Raw genomic sequence first — 17190 nt, 5'->3', positions numbered from 1 at the left:
GTACTAGTTTTTACTTATAAAACATACATATCTCTGGAGCACGCATTTTTTTTTTTTACAGCTTTTTCAAGTTGTAGGAGGCTAGCAGAAGATGGCTTCCTATTCCACATCCCATGAGTAACTTGCATTCCTAGGCCTAGGCTCACTAGCCCTGTGTAGCCAAGTGCCCCAAGCTATAGCCTTCAGTGTTGGGATTAAACTCCTGCGCAGGGCCTAGTCTGCAGTTGTGGCCTGGATGGGTACTATGTTGCCTTATCCAGGGGCAGGCCTAAACCGGCAGTTGGAGTGTCATACCTGGGGAAGGTACTAACTAGGTCACATGTATATGGTGTGATGCCTGTCAGTACCTAAACCTGCCCTGTTATGGGGCAGGGTTACAAGCCCTTCCCCCCGGGTATAAAGGCCGACAACCAAATTGAGGTTATTCATTATGGGACAGTGTGATATCCATTTCCCTACAAGAGGGTCAATGAGATTGTATGGGGCTCTTGGGGCCTCAAGCCCCTGGGGTCTGCTCCAGGGCTGGAGAAGTGTCATGCTGTTGTGCAATAAACCTGCTTTTGGACCAACTATGGTGTGTGGTTATTGGAGAGGAGTATTGCTTGTGGGGACCATCCTGCATTCAGCAGGATCCTCCTGGGGTGGAGACACTGCACAGTAAAGAGATGGAGAAAGCCTACCCTGTTGCTGCTCCCAAACTACAACTGCGGAGCCACTCAGACCTCCTGAACCAGCAGGTGAGCTACAGCACCGGGGACAACACCCAAGTAGTGGCCAGATGTTCCGGGGAGGGGGGAGGAATATTAGGGCATGTTTAGATTTTATTACAAATTATACTAGCTTTGTCATATATTACTCCTAACAAAATGACAACCAGTTTATCTATCAACAGTCAGGCCGCGCTTATAGTAGCGTCGATGGCAACGGCACACAGCGTGAAAACAAAAGCACGAAGGCAGTCGCTGGTGCCCATAGCGGGTGCAACCACAATGGTGCTACGCAGCGACATGTGCGACCAAAATCGCTGAAGTCAGTGGATTATGTGTTGGTGTGCGCCCGCCGCGTGACGTCAGCATCACGTGAAGCGGTTCAGCCAATAATAGCGAATAGCTCGTATGACGTCAAGGGCCACGCCCCCTGTCGCCCTCCTGCACCAAAGTGCAACGATCGCTATAGCGACATTTGACTTTAGCGGTCGCAAGCATATCGCCGTCGACGCTACTATAAGCACAGCCTAAGTATTGCTTTTCTAGAAAGAGTTGATTTAATATTGCATCAAAGGTTCCCTACATTACTTATCAGTATCAACAACACGTCTGAGTTTTTCCAACATGACAAACTTCTTGGTGACTTCGAATACTTACATATTAAAATGAAGAAAGGGACGATTTTCTTTCGGTTTGATTTTCTCAACCAGCCCATCGTCAAACACAGATGGCCCGTCATCATCACTGTACAATAAATCTTGTTCCATCAGATGACTTGAAAACTCTACATATTAGGAAATAAAGTCACAAAACTACCTTTTAAAAAGCAACCAAATCTGCTAAGGAGACAAGAGTGGCTGCTCATGCAAGAACTTTTGGAGTGAAGGATTATTCATGAATGCTTTTGAAGCGGACATTGACCAATAAGGATTTAATGGTCTACAACATTGTTTTACAAATTGCATTAGGCATCGCAGTCGAGAATAGATCAGCGCCCACGAGTAAGCAGAAACGAAAACTGGCACATAAAATAATTTTGTAAAATTCATATAGATAATACCTGATGTTCCTTTTTTGATTCCTTCAATATGTGGGAAAACCCTATGAAGAGCTCCTAAAATGCTTTGAAGTGTGTTCTGAAGAAGTGGTTGGATTATTGAAGAAAGAGCTTGTCCAGGGGAGACAACTGCCCTCTGTGCTGCTGGCACAGTCTTCTGCATGGCCACCACAAAGTCTCTAGCAGTAATCTTTATTGTAGACACATCCAGCTGTAATTTCTCACTTGTGGTATAAATCTGAGGGTAGCGACGACGCACAGCGCACAAAGCAGCTTCGGCACACACAGACTTTATATCTGCTCCACAGTACCCTGTAGTGAAAACATTTAGTGGAATGTAAACCAAATGCTTACCAATACTGAAAATCCATGCACATGAATGGTGACCCAAGGTGAACCAGTGCTGTATAAAAAGTAGGAGCTCAAGGGGTTTGGTTGGCATATTCAACCAATAATATTTTAGGACCAAAATGTACATTCTACACCCACTGGGATATGTCATGCAAAACTCCCTCAGCACATCATAAAAAACAAGTATTGTATGGATGAAGGTGCTGTATTGGATATTTATACAAGTTGAGCAATGCTAGTTATTCCCTATCGACCCCAAAATCCCCAGTTGATTTTAAGATTGAATAGCCACTTTGGACAATATAGAATAAGACCTTTAACAGAGGCCCTCCATTGCAAGACATTAGTAATTTAATGATCAAGTAAAATTCAGCCTGAATGAGGGCACACAAAAAAGTGGTCACAATTATGGACAATAATTATAGCACTGAGTTTGTCACTCTGCTTTCTCAGCTTTTTTGCCAACCACAAAATTATGAGCAGATATCTTACAGGGAGTTCTAGTGGTAAATTACCTTTGTATAGAAAACTTGCATTGCTTTCTATAAAGAACTTTCCCAAACACCAAATAATTGTTCAGAGAGACTGGGCAAATTTTAAGAACGCAAAAAAATAATTATCGCTTACCAACACACTTTTCAGCCAATTCCTCCAAAAATCTGTCAGACGGCTTTGGATTCCAGTCTTGTGTGTGAATATTGAGAATTTCTTTTCTTGCCTTGCAACAAATACATTGTGTTACAAATCTCTTGTTAGCATTCCCTGTCCTATCCACCGTTTCTCTGCTGAGATAGCTACAACCAATCAGCAAATTATTGGAGGTAATGTCTGCTCCAATAAATTCTAAGAGACTTAGTCTGCGGCCAGGGTGACGTTCCCGTGAGTGCACACCGCTTAGCTGCTTGCAGAGACAAATATGTTTCTGCCGTGTTATGTGAGCGGTTCGCCCGAATAAGGGCAAACCAGCTCCGTGACGTCATGGCCACTCTCTTCCCCCCCTCCCCCGAGCGCCCAACTGGCTGGCCACAAATCCAAGTAAAATGAGCGCCGCCGCACTCAGCGTCACCCTGGCCGCAGCCTTCCCTACAAGCACATGGATAACACAAGATGGTTACATGGAAACATGAATAATTTACACTGTAAGCGCTTTGTGGGGGACTCCTTTTCCTAATGTTACTTATGTCTAAAGCTACATATTCCCAGTAGGTCTCCTATGCTGTAGAATGCTATGTACATGGATGGTGCTATACAAATAAAGATACAATTAGTGCATTTAGGAGGAGTATTTATGATTCAAGCTTGTTATAGAACAGTATCCTTTTATATTGCACTCTAAATAAACCGATTTAATTCATTAGTACCATTACATATACGGAAGCTGACATAATACATTAAAACCCCTGCTACAGGATAACTCTATTCTATTAATTTCAAATCTTGTTAATTTGATATTGTTGCCTTTGTAAGAAAAGTGAACCAATCTAGTTGAATATGGATAACAGATCCGAGTGATACAATTTCACATACACAAACTGATGTTTTAGAATTTATTTTAAACACTAAACTAAATTGTGTAACATATCCCTAAATAAACATGTAGAAGTGCTGTGCATATTGAAACAAAGTGTGTGCATGCGCTATTTATTCTAGTAATAGTTAATGCTCTTTAAACCAATAATGTCCATTATTGTGGATACACAGGTAAAGATTTGCACTATAAACTATTCCCTAACTTGTCTACATTTCAATGTTACTATATTGACAAACTAAATTGCTAATCCCTAGAATACTGTATGAGGAACAAATGTAAGCTATTCCACTTTTTAATGATGCTCAGGCTTCTGTAGGCGCCAGTAGCAGAGACTAGATATGGACTGCACTCTTAACGTCACGCCGGACGTCGCCTAAAAACGTGTTTCATTGACGCCTTTGGTCTGGTGATACCCCGAAGCTCAGAGTGAAACGAGGGTTGAACGAGCGTGACCTGTATCTAGTCTGAGCTGCTGGCGTCTGCATGCTAGACGCAGCAGCATGAGAATCATTAAAAAGAGGGATAATAGGTTGCATTTGTTCCTCATACAGTATGAAATCATTTAAAATGATATCACTCAGATCTGTTATATATTACTCACTTGAATAGATTGGTTCACTTTTCTTACAAGGGCAACCTTACCCAATTAATAGTAAGAGAATACCCGCAGCACTCCTAAGCAGCTGTGACACCAATTAAGGTCAAACAAAAAGCAGTTTAATGCAGTGTGTCAAAAGGCAAAATCACAAACAAGAAAAAAGGAACACAGTCCAAAGTCAAGGGGGGCGGCTACAATGCAACATATTAATCTGTAGGAAGGTGATGCAGGAAGGATCCAAAGATTACCAGCTGCAAGCATCACCATACTATCCATCATGTAAGACGAGTGCGACACCGGTTTCCGTTTTTTGTAATGTTGCCTTTTGGCACGGTGTAGCATTTTGTGTTTGTCCCCTTTTCCCAGTCCTACTGGGTATACCCCTCTCTGGGGGAGTATTAGTCTGGGCAGTTGCCTTACAATAATACCCTGTTTAAGCAGAGCATGCTAATCATATTTATGCTCTCTTTTCATTAAAGTGCTTTTTGTTTGACCGAAATTGATGTCACAGCTGCTTATTAATGCTGCAGGCACTTTTACTTTTGTATGTAGTTAGGGTATATGTGAAGTAGTAGTGCTGACTGACCCTAGATTGTGCTTATCCAATTAATAAAATCTTACATTGATAGAAGGGGGACAAGCGCCGATATAGATAGATCTATCTCTATCTATCTGCTATTAAAAAGTAACCTTTAGACTTATGAAATATGTAAATTGTGGGGGAAAAAAAAAGAATTATATATATATATATATATATATATATATATATATATATATATATATAAAGCAGAAAGTAGCCGTGTTAGTCCAGTTGCGATAGTGCAGAATAAATGAGTTCTTCAGTATTAGGTGATACCTTTTTTATTGGACTAACAATTTATGTCATAGGACAAGCTTTCGAGAGTTCTCCTCTCCTCTTCAGGTCAAGCAATACTGATTTACACAGGAATCAATGCTAAAACAGTGTAGAGAAAAAAAAAAAAAACAGATATTTACTGTAGATAAGGTCGGGTGTTAAGTGTTTGAAGCCAAGGGACAGTGTCAAAGAAAGGTGGGGAAGGGATGCTGGGGGGGGGGGGGGGGAGAGAGAAAGTGTGGATAAGAATAGAGGCAAGCAGGATAATTACAGACAATTTTGGTAGGGTGTGAGAAAACCCATGTCCACATTAAGTCCCTTGGTTTTGGTGTCAAAGAGTCTTATCATTCTGAGCTCAAATGTTTTCCGTTCTTGGGTGCTTTTAAACATTCCATTGAGGATTTTGATTTTTAAATCATTTATGGAATGATCTGGTTGTGAGAAGTGATGTCCCACAGGTGAGCAGTATCTTCCTTCTTCGTGATGGAGTATAGAGTGTCTGTGCATATTCATTCTTCCTTGTAATTTTTGGCTGGTTTCCCCAATGTAGCAACCTTGGTCACATTTGTTGCATTGAATCATATACACTGTATTCGTGGATGCAGAATAAATGAGTTCTTCAGTATTAGGTGATACCTTTTTTATTGGACTAACAATTTATGTTACATTGGGGAAACCAGCCAAAAATTACAAGGAAGAATGAATATGCACAGACACTCTATACTCCATCACGAAGAAGGAAGATACTGCTCACCTGTGGGACATCACTTCTCACAACCAGATCATTCCATAAATGATTTAAAAATCAAAATCCTCAATGGAATGTTTAAAAGCACCCAAGAACGGAAAACATTTGAGCTCAGAATGATAAGACTCTTTGACACCAAAACCAAGGGACTTAATGTGGACATGGGTTTTCTCACACCCTACCAAAATTGTCTGTAATTATCCTGCTTGCCTCTATTCTTATCCACACTTTCTCTCTCTCCCCCCCCCCCCCCCCCCAGCATCCCTTCCCCACCTTTCTTTGACACTGTCCCTTGGCTTCAAACACTTAACACCCGACCTTATCTACAGTAAATATCTGTTTTTTTTTTTTTCTCTACACTGTTTTAGCATTGATTCCTGTGTAAATCAGTATTGCTTGACCTGAAGAAGAGAGGAGAACTCTCGAAAGCTTGTCCTATGACATAAATTGTTAGTCCAATAAAAAAGGTATCACCTAATACTGAAGAACTTATATATATATATATATATATATATATATATATATACACTCAATTTACGTATTTAATAAGTCTAAAGGTTCATTTTCAATAGCAGATATTTGCTTAACGCAACAAACTACAGCAGTTTCTACAGCAAACTAAAATAATAATAATAAAAATAAAAAAAATCGAATAAGGCTAAGTGCAGGTTTCCAAAATTAATCCTATCACGGCATTCAATATACATATATATTTTTAGATACTTACATCTCTGTCTGGTAAACAGAAAAGGAATTCTCTGTCAAAACGCCCAGGTCGCCTCAAAGCCGGATCAATTGAGTCAAGCCTGTTTGTGGCTCCAATCACCACAATCTCCCCTCTGCTGTCCAAACCATCCATGAGAGCCAGCAGCGTGGAAACTATGGAGCTAATAAAAATAAACTCATTTTTAACAGACTCTGGGTATCTATTAAATCAAAATGAGAAAACATTACCAGTATTGAAGTTGAAGCATCTGCAATAAATTGCATCTCCTGTTAGGCCGCGTCCATGTTTAGTGCTTGCGGGCGGAGGCGCGCTTCCACTCGGCACTGAGCCCCTACAGCCGCAATGCGAGCGGCTTTAGTAGGGGCTCGCCTACGCTTCCGCGCGCTTGCAGAAGCGTAGGTCTTAGGAACATTTTAAATTTCCCCGCTTGCCGGCGCGCAGGGCCGGTCACATGAGCAGTTCGCCCAATGAGGGCGAACCAGCTGTGACGTCACTGGCCCGCCCGCCGACACGCCCCCGACGGCGCGCTGTCTAAGGCCAGGGAAAGCCTCCGCACGCCAGCAGGAACCCTGGCCGAGGCCTTAAGTAGAACAGTACAATTAAGGCAATGTTAAATTGAAGTGACCTTGGCTTATGGTCCCAAGGAGAAGGAAATACAAAATAAAAATAGGGGGCACCTGAAAGTTATCTTTATTGTTTTTTGAAAGTTCAAAAACAAAAAACAATGCATGTGCTAAAAAACAAAGTTACCTGTGAATTTGATCTTGCCTGCTCGATCTTACAGGTGCCAAGCCATCTATCTCATCAAAGAAAATAATGGAAGGACGCATCTGATACGCCTAAAAACAGAAGAGCCTGGTTTAGAAGACATTGCTAGATTACAATAAAGAGAGACTGTACCACAACAGAAGATGGAAGTTACCTGGTCAAACAGCAGCCGCAGCTGTCGCTCAGACTCTCCGACCCATTTACTTAGACAGTCTGCTCCCTTCCTCATGAAGAAAGCCACTCTCCTGTCACCCACGCTGCATTCGTTGGCTAGGGCTCTGGCAACCAATGTCTTGCCTGTACCAGGAGGCCCATAGAATAGACAGCCTCTGTTAGAAAAGAGGAAGTCCGTTTACAGAAACAATACACATAGGAAAAAAGCTTTCACGAACCTGCAGCTTTAAAAGGATGAAGTGGATTTTTTTTTTAACGAAAACAAACGCTTAAAGCTGCCGTGAAAAAAAAACGTTTCCATTCAAGTTGCGCATCAATACAATCTGCACACTGACAAGTGATTAGCCAAGTTTCAGCTCTGGGGTTCATTGAAGCTCTGTCAGTGCAGCAGAAGATTAGCCAAGATGCAAAGTTCTGTGTGGAAGATCATATGACCAAGTAGTCACTAGATACAATTGGTGCACTGCTAGAGAGGGCAGGGCTCAAAAGCCAGTTTCAGAAGGGGATGTGACTGTAAATGGTTGCTATAGAAACAAAAATGCTTGTTACATTAGAATACATTAAAAATGTTTTTTTAAATTGTATTGTTTAAAAAATTATACAAGAATCTTCTCATAGAACAGAACTCATTTATTGGGGGAGGGGGGAGAACACATGAAGGATTCTGCTTGAATTGCAGCTTTAAGACAAAGAATTAAAATTTTCCTACAACAGAACTACACAAAGAATTGTGTTGGAAGCAATTCCTTATCCAGACGTAACCTGTATTTTCCGTGTGCAAGCAGAATGTTATTGGCAAAGGGATGCAAAGTAAATGTAACCCATCCTTAATTACATTAAAAAAAACAAAAACCTAGATTTTTCTATAACTATTCAGCAGTATAGAAGATACCTTATAAATCGCCACATTTTTAAATATGGCAACATCATTTCCTGTAAATTTGTTATTAAACTGACCATGCATTTCACATTCTATATGCTTTGAATTATGCATCATAATTTTACTTTTTAACAAAGCATAATATAGCAATGGCACCGGTGTTTCAAATGATACAAAGCCAGCATTGCTCGCAAAATTGTGCAAACAGCTTTAGGTCTACCTCAAGCCTTCTGTTAAATCCCTAACACGAAGACATTTCTGACTTGTCTCAATAAGAACTAGGGTCGTGTTTCCTGTAAAATGTGGTGAAAACTGCAGCTGTAGATTTTAATGTCAGATATTGGAAATACTAGTACAGTGAGGCGAAAATAAAATCCTAATCTCATTGATTCACAAATGTGTAAACTGCATGCTAGGCATTATTATTACATTGAAGATTAGTAATATCTATAATTAAACAACAGAGAGTATTGCAAAGGTTACAAATGCAGAGCGGTGTATTTAAACCCTTAACTTTGCACCCCTGTAGTTTATATTATTGTAAATCAGATCAAAGAGTGAAAGTTCATATAAAATCGCATGCAATAAAATAGATTTTTAAAAGTTAGTATAAAATATACCTTGGAGGTTGTATTTTGAATCTTTCAAAGATCTCAGGGTACAGTAAAGGGAAAACCACCATCTCTTTGAGAGATGCGATGTGCCTAGAAAGTCCTCCAACACTACTGAATCGTACCTATAGGACAAAAAAAGCAATTCAAGCAATAAGGACAAAGTCCTTTTAATGCCCTACCAAATTTCCTTCCGGTTGAAAAAAAGCTCATCTTTTAGAGGTGGAGTCCCATGTAGGAGCAAAATGAATAATAGTCATGTGCAATATTATTATTTATAAAGCCCCAACATATTTCGCAGTGCGGTACAGTGAGGGAATATAAAATGACATAAGACTGACAAGCCAATTAAGGACGAACCAGCACACAGATACAAAACCTGGTCTTGCCCAAAGCATAACGATGCTTTTTTAAAAGTAGATCTTGAGTTTATCCAGACAGCCCAATAAAGACGGCCGTATGTCATTGCATACCTATCTAATGCTCAGACAGTGTGCGCGTGAATAAATGTTAAAGCTTATTTGTGGTGCAAAGCAAATATGTTACATTATACTTGCACATGGAGTCCTCATTGCAAATGTAAACAAAGCAATTTTGTAAACTTTTTTAAATACTTGGACTTTCAAGGGATAACAGACTTAGCTTTAACTATGTAATCATTGTGATAGGGGTAAATGTGACTGCTTTTAATGAAGATCAAGCTTGCCATTAACCCTACCTGTCAGTAATTCATGTGTATGTGTATGTATATACATATATATATTAAGCCTGGCTGGAACCAGGGGTTACTGTTATGTTCAGCTGGAATGTTGCAAAGTTGTCTGTGACCTTTCCAAGTAACTTTTTGCATGTAACTGTTTGTTGTTGAATTTTCACCCACCAATCAGGCTGAGTCATATTGCAAACACCCGGGGGAAGGGAGACCCCTAGGTAGATCAGCTCAGCTTTAGCTGTGAATTTTTTTTTTTTTAGCTGAGGCACCTGGGAAGAAGCTGCGAGTAACTGGGAGAAGCTGCAGTGGACTCTGCAGAAAGAAAGAACAGGGGAAAATCTTTTTGAGGTCCCTGCACCCAAGTTTATAGATTAACCCAGTTAGAAATATTTATTTTTCCAATAAATTAATTTTATAAACGGTTTGTCTGGCGAATTGATCCCCGATTTGATTGTCGCGGGAGACCAGGACTATCATATTATGATCATTAACTCCAAGTTGTCCTACATGGGACAGATAGCACTATAAAAATGGAAAGATAAGTGGACCATGTACGCAATCAAAACTATATAGTAAAGACTTATTATTTTTACAGAGTTTACAATGAACAATCAGACTTACTGATGTATCTATTTGCATTGGATCCACATCAGCTAGGCTTGCTCCAATTTTCATCCGATCTTTGTGAATTCCTTTCAAATCTTCTCTGGGCATATTTAGAGGAAGACACCTTTAAAAACAAGAATTACAAAATTGAGAGACTAATATATACACAGATACTTCCATTTAGTCGAGGATATATTAAGAAACAAGTATAATATCAATTTGCTCTAGAGTGTGAGGCTCGATACAGTGACATGATAAACATTATATGGTTAAATAGCTGTATGACTATAGGTTTCCAATAAGGCAGGGGGGTGCAAACTTTTCAGTCGCGCCCCCCCCCACCTTGTCTCCGGCAGCAAATGAGACCACGTGGTCACGTTACATCATGTTGCCATGTGATCTCGCAAAGTAATTTGCTGCCATGGTGACGCGTCACCCAAAGCCACTGGAGGTAAGGGCAGTTACAGAGGCCTCACGCGATCCCCCGGTATTTAATGAAAACGCGTTGGAGAAGAGCATGGGGCCTGTAATCGCCGTGATCCCCCCCTAGAAAATCTCTTGCGCATCTCTGCAATAAGGCACAAAGACATTTAAATAATTAGATAGTACTTTAACAAAGAATTACCTGCCAATGGCCTTGTTGCGGCTCCGATTCTTACGTCTCTCAAAGTGTTGTTCATCATCAGAGGAGGATGATGACGATGACGATGACGACGACGTGGAATCACTACTGTGGATAGCATGTCTCCTCCTAAAGGTGAAGCAAAACAAAGTTACCTTACGTGTAAAAAGCCATTGTTATTGTAAACAGCCAGTCGCCTGGACGGACATGCGGTTCATACAAAGGTAACAACTGTAGCCTAAAAATGGTCAAATTGCACAGGACATATCAAGCTGCTGACCAGCACAGAGTGGCTTAAACAAATAGGAGAGTCAAATAAATTCAGATAGAAGAAAGTTCAACATCAATGTCTGCCATTTGCTGTACTGAGAGAGTCTGGTTCTCTAGTGACAGACTATGGATACATGCATAAGAAAATCGAACACGTTACTATACGTGCAGGTGTTATTCATATGTAGTTTGAGGGAAATTTGACAGATGTTAAACATTTGCGCAAAATTGAGGGATTAAAAAATAAATAAACTCACGTTCAAGCAGCAGTCCAAGCTGCCCTTTATTTTTTTAATTATAATTTTTCCCTTTAATATGTGCAGTAATACAATCCACACAATGATAATTAGAAAAGTTGCAGATCGATCAGCGAATATTTGGCTCGGGGGTTCACTAAATGGCTGTCAGTGCTGCAGAAGAAGACCCAAGATGCAAAGTTCTGTGGGGAAGATCATGTGACTAGGCAGTCACTAGATACAATTGGTGCACTGCTAAAGAGAGGCAGGGCTCAAAAAGTGGTATGTCAGAGCCGGTTTCAGAAGAGGAAGAATTTGTAAATTGTTGCTATAAAAACAAAAAAATTCTTGTTACATAATATATTAAAAATGCCTTTGAGTGTTTTTTTTTTTTTTAAATGCTACAAGTATTTTTTCATAGTACAGAACTGATGTATTAAAAAAACACACGTAAAATATTGCTTGGTCTGCAGCTTTAAGACGATTAATAGATGTACATCCATGTGCACGCACAATATTTACAGACCTGTTCAGGCGCCTCTTGCAGTAGGGACTTCTTGGACCAGCTGAACCAAAGCGATATCTTCTTCTCACAGGAGAGGCTGGGCTGGTGTAAAACAGATCTGGCTTTTTATGGTGCCTGGGTTCTATTTGAAACATGTAATAGTTGGTTAAGGCAACCGATTCAAGATTGCAATAGAAGATTACAGGCACAAGCAGAATGCGCTCAGAAAATAAGTGCAGTATACAGCCCACACTCATGTTGCTTGAATGAATGTTCAAAATTACATGCCTTGGCAAAGGCCATTTTGAGATACTTTGAATACTTGGCTACTTAATTTGTTATGCAACAAAATTTTATTTATGAAGTGTACTATTTTGCCTCGTTTGAAAAAAAAAAAAAAAAATGAGACAGAGTGACAGTAAGGCCGAGTCCCCAGTCTTCACTTTGGCACGCGCGCCCGGCGGGGGGGCGGCACCGCGATCTGGGGGGAGAGGAAAGGTTTGCGATGGGAGGGGGCGTGGCTGTGGGTTTGCGCCTCCGTCGCAGATGTTGAGTTTAAATTCTCCTGCCTCCCTGAAATCCTGTCGCGCACCGCTGGGGAAAGGTGCGCGACAAGGTAGGGACTGGGACCGGCCGGACTGGGGGGGCGGGGCTTGATAGCACAGCGCATGCCGAGCCGTGCGCTGTGGCAGTGACTGGGACCACAGCATAACTTACATGCAATTTGTATGGAACTTCCGCAAATAAGTGCAAATTCTCTAAATCACTTCCACTAGTAAAATTGGACAAGGATCATGATTTTCTAAATATTAGCAGTGCACTTTGAAAAGCTTGCAAGATACACAAGGATTTTAGAAAACAACCCGACCCAGGGGGTCCCTCGGAGCAGAATTAGAGTTTATGGTCTTTTGATAAAATAAAAAAGTGAAGTTCTAATATTGTTGGTAAGACAGAGCATGCATGTTAAGGAGAGATTCATTTTTCTTTAAAAAGGCTAGAAAACTGCATTCAAAGTAGGAGTAGCTTGGTAGGGAGAACATAGATTCTAAACGCAGTCTAGTGCTTCGAAGGCAAAGTATTGACGCTCCTTGTGACCTTTAACAAGTCATTTCTGTGTCTCGGGCAGACATACAAAAAAAAGGGGGGGGATGGGGGGGAATTGTAAGCTCATTGGGGCACAATTTATTGAGACTGCAAAAGTCTATGTAAAATGTTGCATATTCGGCTACATATATATTTAACACAACACATTTATATTAATGATACCTTCTAGCGGAGCCTGATAGCGCACAACTGCTTTTCTCTGTCGTAATTCATAACGTTTTTGGTTATCTTCCTCACCATCCTCCTCTTCTTCCTCCTCCTCCTCCTCTTGGTCTTCACCTTCCTCAGAAGCTTCTATTAAATTACAGTATAACCACTTTATAACAGCAGAATTACTTTGTTACATATAACAAACAGATGTTAAAGAATCTGCACAATAGCTCCCGTGTAATTAAAATATAGTTGGGCTGACTACAACAGTGACATTTTTATTTTATTTTAAAGCTGCACATGTCCCATGTTAAGACATAAAAAATGCTGTTTACATACACATCAGAAGAGTGTATTTATCTAAAAAATAAAAATGTATAAACCAGCTAAGTTAGGTAGGCCTGAACATAAAATACTCAAACCCTGATGTGGAATATTGATACCAAAACTCCTAATAAAACAAGTGCATAGCAGATCTGCATCATTGATACATTTTAACAAGCTTGCATGGCCTGTACTTGCCGAATAAGTGATACCACACCAGCAATTACATTTTAAAACCTTGGCAACCTTTAGGTCACAGTAAGATTATTTTCTGGTAGAGCACTATGTAACCAAACACCAGTGTCAGTAGGCCTTACTTCAACATTTGGTAAAATATGTAATCATCACGTTACTGAAAACATCACAAAATAAGATGCTGTAAAACTGCTCACCCTCGCTTTCCTCTTGATTATCTGTTGTTTCTTCGTCAAGTGTTTGGACTTCACGTGTTCGCTTCACCCGAGAATACATATCAATATTCTCCTAAAAAATAAATAAATAATAATTAAGACACGTCATACTAATGTTACGTTTCCTTAAATGGCGTGCAAGTTATTTCAGACCAATTTCATGTTTTTTCTTCCAGAAGCAACCCCCAAGTTAACGTAGATCACACGCAGTCCCTAAAGACCAAACGCAGTCCCTAAAGACCACACGCAGTCCCTAAAGACCACACGCAGTCCCTAAAGACCACACGCAGTCCCTAAAGACCACACGCAGTCCCTAAAGAGACTGTACAGTTTAACCCAGAGAGCTTTGGTTCCTGAAGTACAAGGAGAAAAAAAGCTGCATGGAATTATATCTGGAATCAGTGCATCACCTGACTCCAGGGCAATTAAGATTAGGGAGAGGTGGGCCAGGAAACGGGTCCCGACAATTCTAAACACGCAAAGCAGCGTGTATTGATCAGTCAGTCAACGGACCGCAAGATAGAGAATATGGGAACTAGAATAAAAATTACCTTAATTTTTAAGGTGTGCAAACAATACCAAGACAACATTGAGGGATTTAAAGTAGCACTCTAGGTTGCAGTTTGTTTTATAGAATTTAAGCAGTGGGTCTTCGGAGCTGATACAAGGAAAAAGGGAGCACCAAATTGTGTTGAAGTGTAAACTTAAAGTCTTGAAGAGACTTATAAATATAAAGTGATGGTGTTCACAATAATATAAAGAGCACCCAGGTTAAATAAGTTACAAATCGGTGACTGTAAACAATATAAATAACCTCATACAACAATGTAAGAGTCTGCTGCTGATCAGTGAAGATGGCTCAACATCTTGGATGACATGTAGAAAAAGAAAAGACAGCGCACAACTCAGCGTAAAATGTAAATTATATTGTGAAATATAAAAAAAGGGTGGTATTAAATGCACGTACAGAAATTCCAATAATTAAAACAGGGCATATTTGGGGTCCATATTACCACTGCATACAACTGGCCACAGTACAAGCAGCCACCGTCGTCGCTTGAGTCTCAGCCAGGTAGGTGAGGGCATCCTGTGCGCTGTCTTCTTTTTCTACAGGTCTTCTGAACTGTTAATTTCAGCTCCAGAGACCCCCAGCTTCCCGAGAAACTTCCCTCCTAGGGGATGCCAGTGGTTCTGCAGGTAGCAGCTTCGACGCAGCTTGTTGGGGGTAAGAATGGCGGCTTTAAAAAAAGAAGTCCCAGGTCACATGGGCCAATAGGAAACGGACGTCATCACATGCGACTTCCTTTTGGCCCACGTGATGAGGGACCTTTAAACATGAAGGAGATACCGGCACTCCCTATGGAGGTAAGTATCTCAGGAAGCACGGGGTCCCCAGAGCTGAAATCATCAGTTCAGCCCCAGGGACACCCTGCTCCAATCCTATAACTAAAAAAGAAAACAAACTGCAGTCGGAAGTGCTGCTTTATTAGCACTTTTGTAGATGGCAACCATCACCAAGACTTAACCAATTAAACCTAACACTTCAACTAATTGCAACCGATCTCGGGTGTGGCTGAACTATATGGCATTGGGGTATGTACTAATTCACCTTTGAACCTTCCTTTAATAAACCCAGGTGTAAGATGATAATTCTGCTATCATTTTACATATCCATCCATCCAATACTTTATCCAAAACTCCATAAGAGAATGCCCTTGAAAGCAAATTTACTTCTTCAGTGTCATTGAAAACGCCTGGCTCGTCAAGCTCTCTCAGACGGCGCCGACGCATTTTCTTCATGTGGTCCATTTTTTGCAGAACAGCTTCAGCGGTGCTGGAAAAAAAATATACGTTTTGAAGTTGAAACGAGGATTGCATTGCAGTTGACAATTGGCATATTTTAAATGCTTGAAACTAGAGCAGGAGTGGCCAACTTCAATCCTCAAGGGCCACCAACAGGTCAGGTTTTCAGGATACCACTGCTTCAGCATAGATGGCCCAATCAAAATGAGCCGCATGAAAACCGGACCTGTGGGGTTCGTGAACCTTGAGGACTGAAGTTGGCCACCCCTTGACTAGAATTAAATAAAAAGGATGGTCCAATCAAATATAAGCTCTCCACTAGCAATTGAATCAGGGGACAGAGGATACAATATGACAATACATTAAAAAAAACTTGTATACACAAGTTTATTTACCAACAAGCAGATTCACACATTTAAAGATGCAGTCCCACGAAACAGGATTTTTGTTTTTGATGGTGTCAATCTCCCATACAGGGGAAGCCCCTTCTAGTACAAAAGTGTACAGGCGTACCCCGCATTAACGTACGCAATGGGTCCAGAGCATGTATGTAAAGCGAAAATGTACTTAAAGTGAAGCACTACCCTTTTTCCACTTAGCGATGCATGTACTGTACTGCAATCGTCATATTTGTGAATAAATGATGTAAATAACGCATTTGTAACAGGCTCTATAGTCTCCCCACCTGCGCAAAGCTTCGGTAGAGCTAGGGAGCTGGTATTGCTGTTCAGGACGTGCTGACCGGTGCATGCGTGAGCTGCTGTTTGCCTATTGACCGATATGTCCTTACTTGCAAGTGTACTTAAAGTGAGTGTCCTTAAACTGGGGTATGCATGTACTGTGTACTAATGACAGCAATATATTTAAGTGGATGACACCGTTTACGAAAATCCAACACCTAATCTAAACAAGGTGAGCGGAGATAGGTTTGATTTCATGACTGCTCCCTTTTGTTTGAGGTCACGGTTTTCAAGCAGTTTGCACAGGCAATTTTCCCCTCTCTCCCTCCTCCCCTATTTAACTGTTGGTCTGATAAGAAAGACTGTGGTATATGGGTCAAGGAAACAATTTGACCAGCTATTTTAGCAAGCCAGGAGAAATTGCACTTTTAAAATGTCTATTTTCAACCTTTTAAAAATGAATGTTTCCCTTTTCTTTGGATCCAGAGTTAAAACATATCACAGCTACTTGTGTGCGCGCGCGCTTATCTGCTGCACTTAATCTATTAAACGCGCCACTGCCCTGATTGTTTGCAGACAGACAACCCTTTTAAGCAAGAACAAAATAAATATTTTTCTATAGGCACTGGGTCACAAAATTTAGCATATAAAAAAAAGGAGAAAATTGAAAGCAAATAAAGTTTATGATTAAAGTCAGAATGGAGCAGAAAACATTAACAAAACATGCCTGCATTGGAACAAAAGTAGAAATATGGTGCTA

General features: G+C 40.6%; 1 protein-coding gene across 1 annotated transcript in view; it reads right to left on the bottom strand.

Moving 5' to 3' along the window:
• Nucleotides 1–17190, bottom strand: part of ATAD2 (ATPase family AAA domain containing 2) — a 43450-nt gene that overhangs the window by 11935 nt on the left and 14325 nt on the right. The window contains exons 5-17 of the mRNA XM_075582241.1: nt 15679–15781; nt 13930–14020; nt 13226–13357; nt 11981–12101; nt 10952–11077; nt 10342–10450; nt 9018–9133; nt 7498–7672; nt 7326–7414; nt 6576–6735; nt 2743–2833; nt 1768–2076; nt 1365–1491 (exon numbers count right to left, since the gene is read on the bottom strand). Coding sequence (XP_075438356.1) covers nt 1365–1491; nt 1768–2076; nt 2743–2833; nt 6576–6735; nt 7326–7414; nt 7498–7672; nt 9018–9133; nt 10342–10450; nt 10952–11077; nt 11981–12101; nt 13226–13357; nt 13930–14020; nt 15679–15781 — 1749 coding nt within the window. The remainder of the gene's footprint in view (nt 1–1364; nt 1492–1767; nt 2077–2742; nt 2834–6575; nt 6736–7325; nt 7415–7497; nt 7673–9017; nt 9134–10341; nt 10451–10951; nt 11078–11980; nt 12102–13225; nt 13358–13929; nt 14021–15678; nt 15782–17190) is intronic.

The sequence above is a fragment of the Ascaphus truei genome, chromosome 2, assembly GCF_040206685.1.
Source record: "Ascaphus truei isolate aAscTru1 chromosome 2, aAscTru1.hap1, whole genome shotgun sequence".
Lineage (NCBI taxonomy): Eukaryota > Metazoa > Chordata > Amphibia > Anura > Ascaphidae > Ascaphus > Ascaphus truei.
The sequence above is the reverse complement of the archived record's forward strand: the minus strand, read 5'-3'. Positions and strand labels throughout refer to the sequence as shown.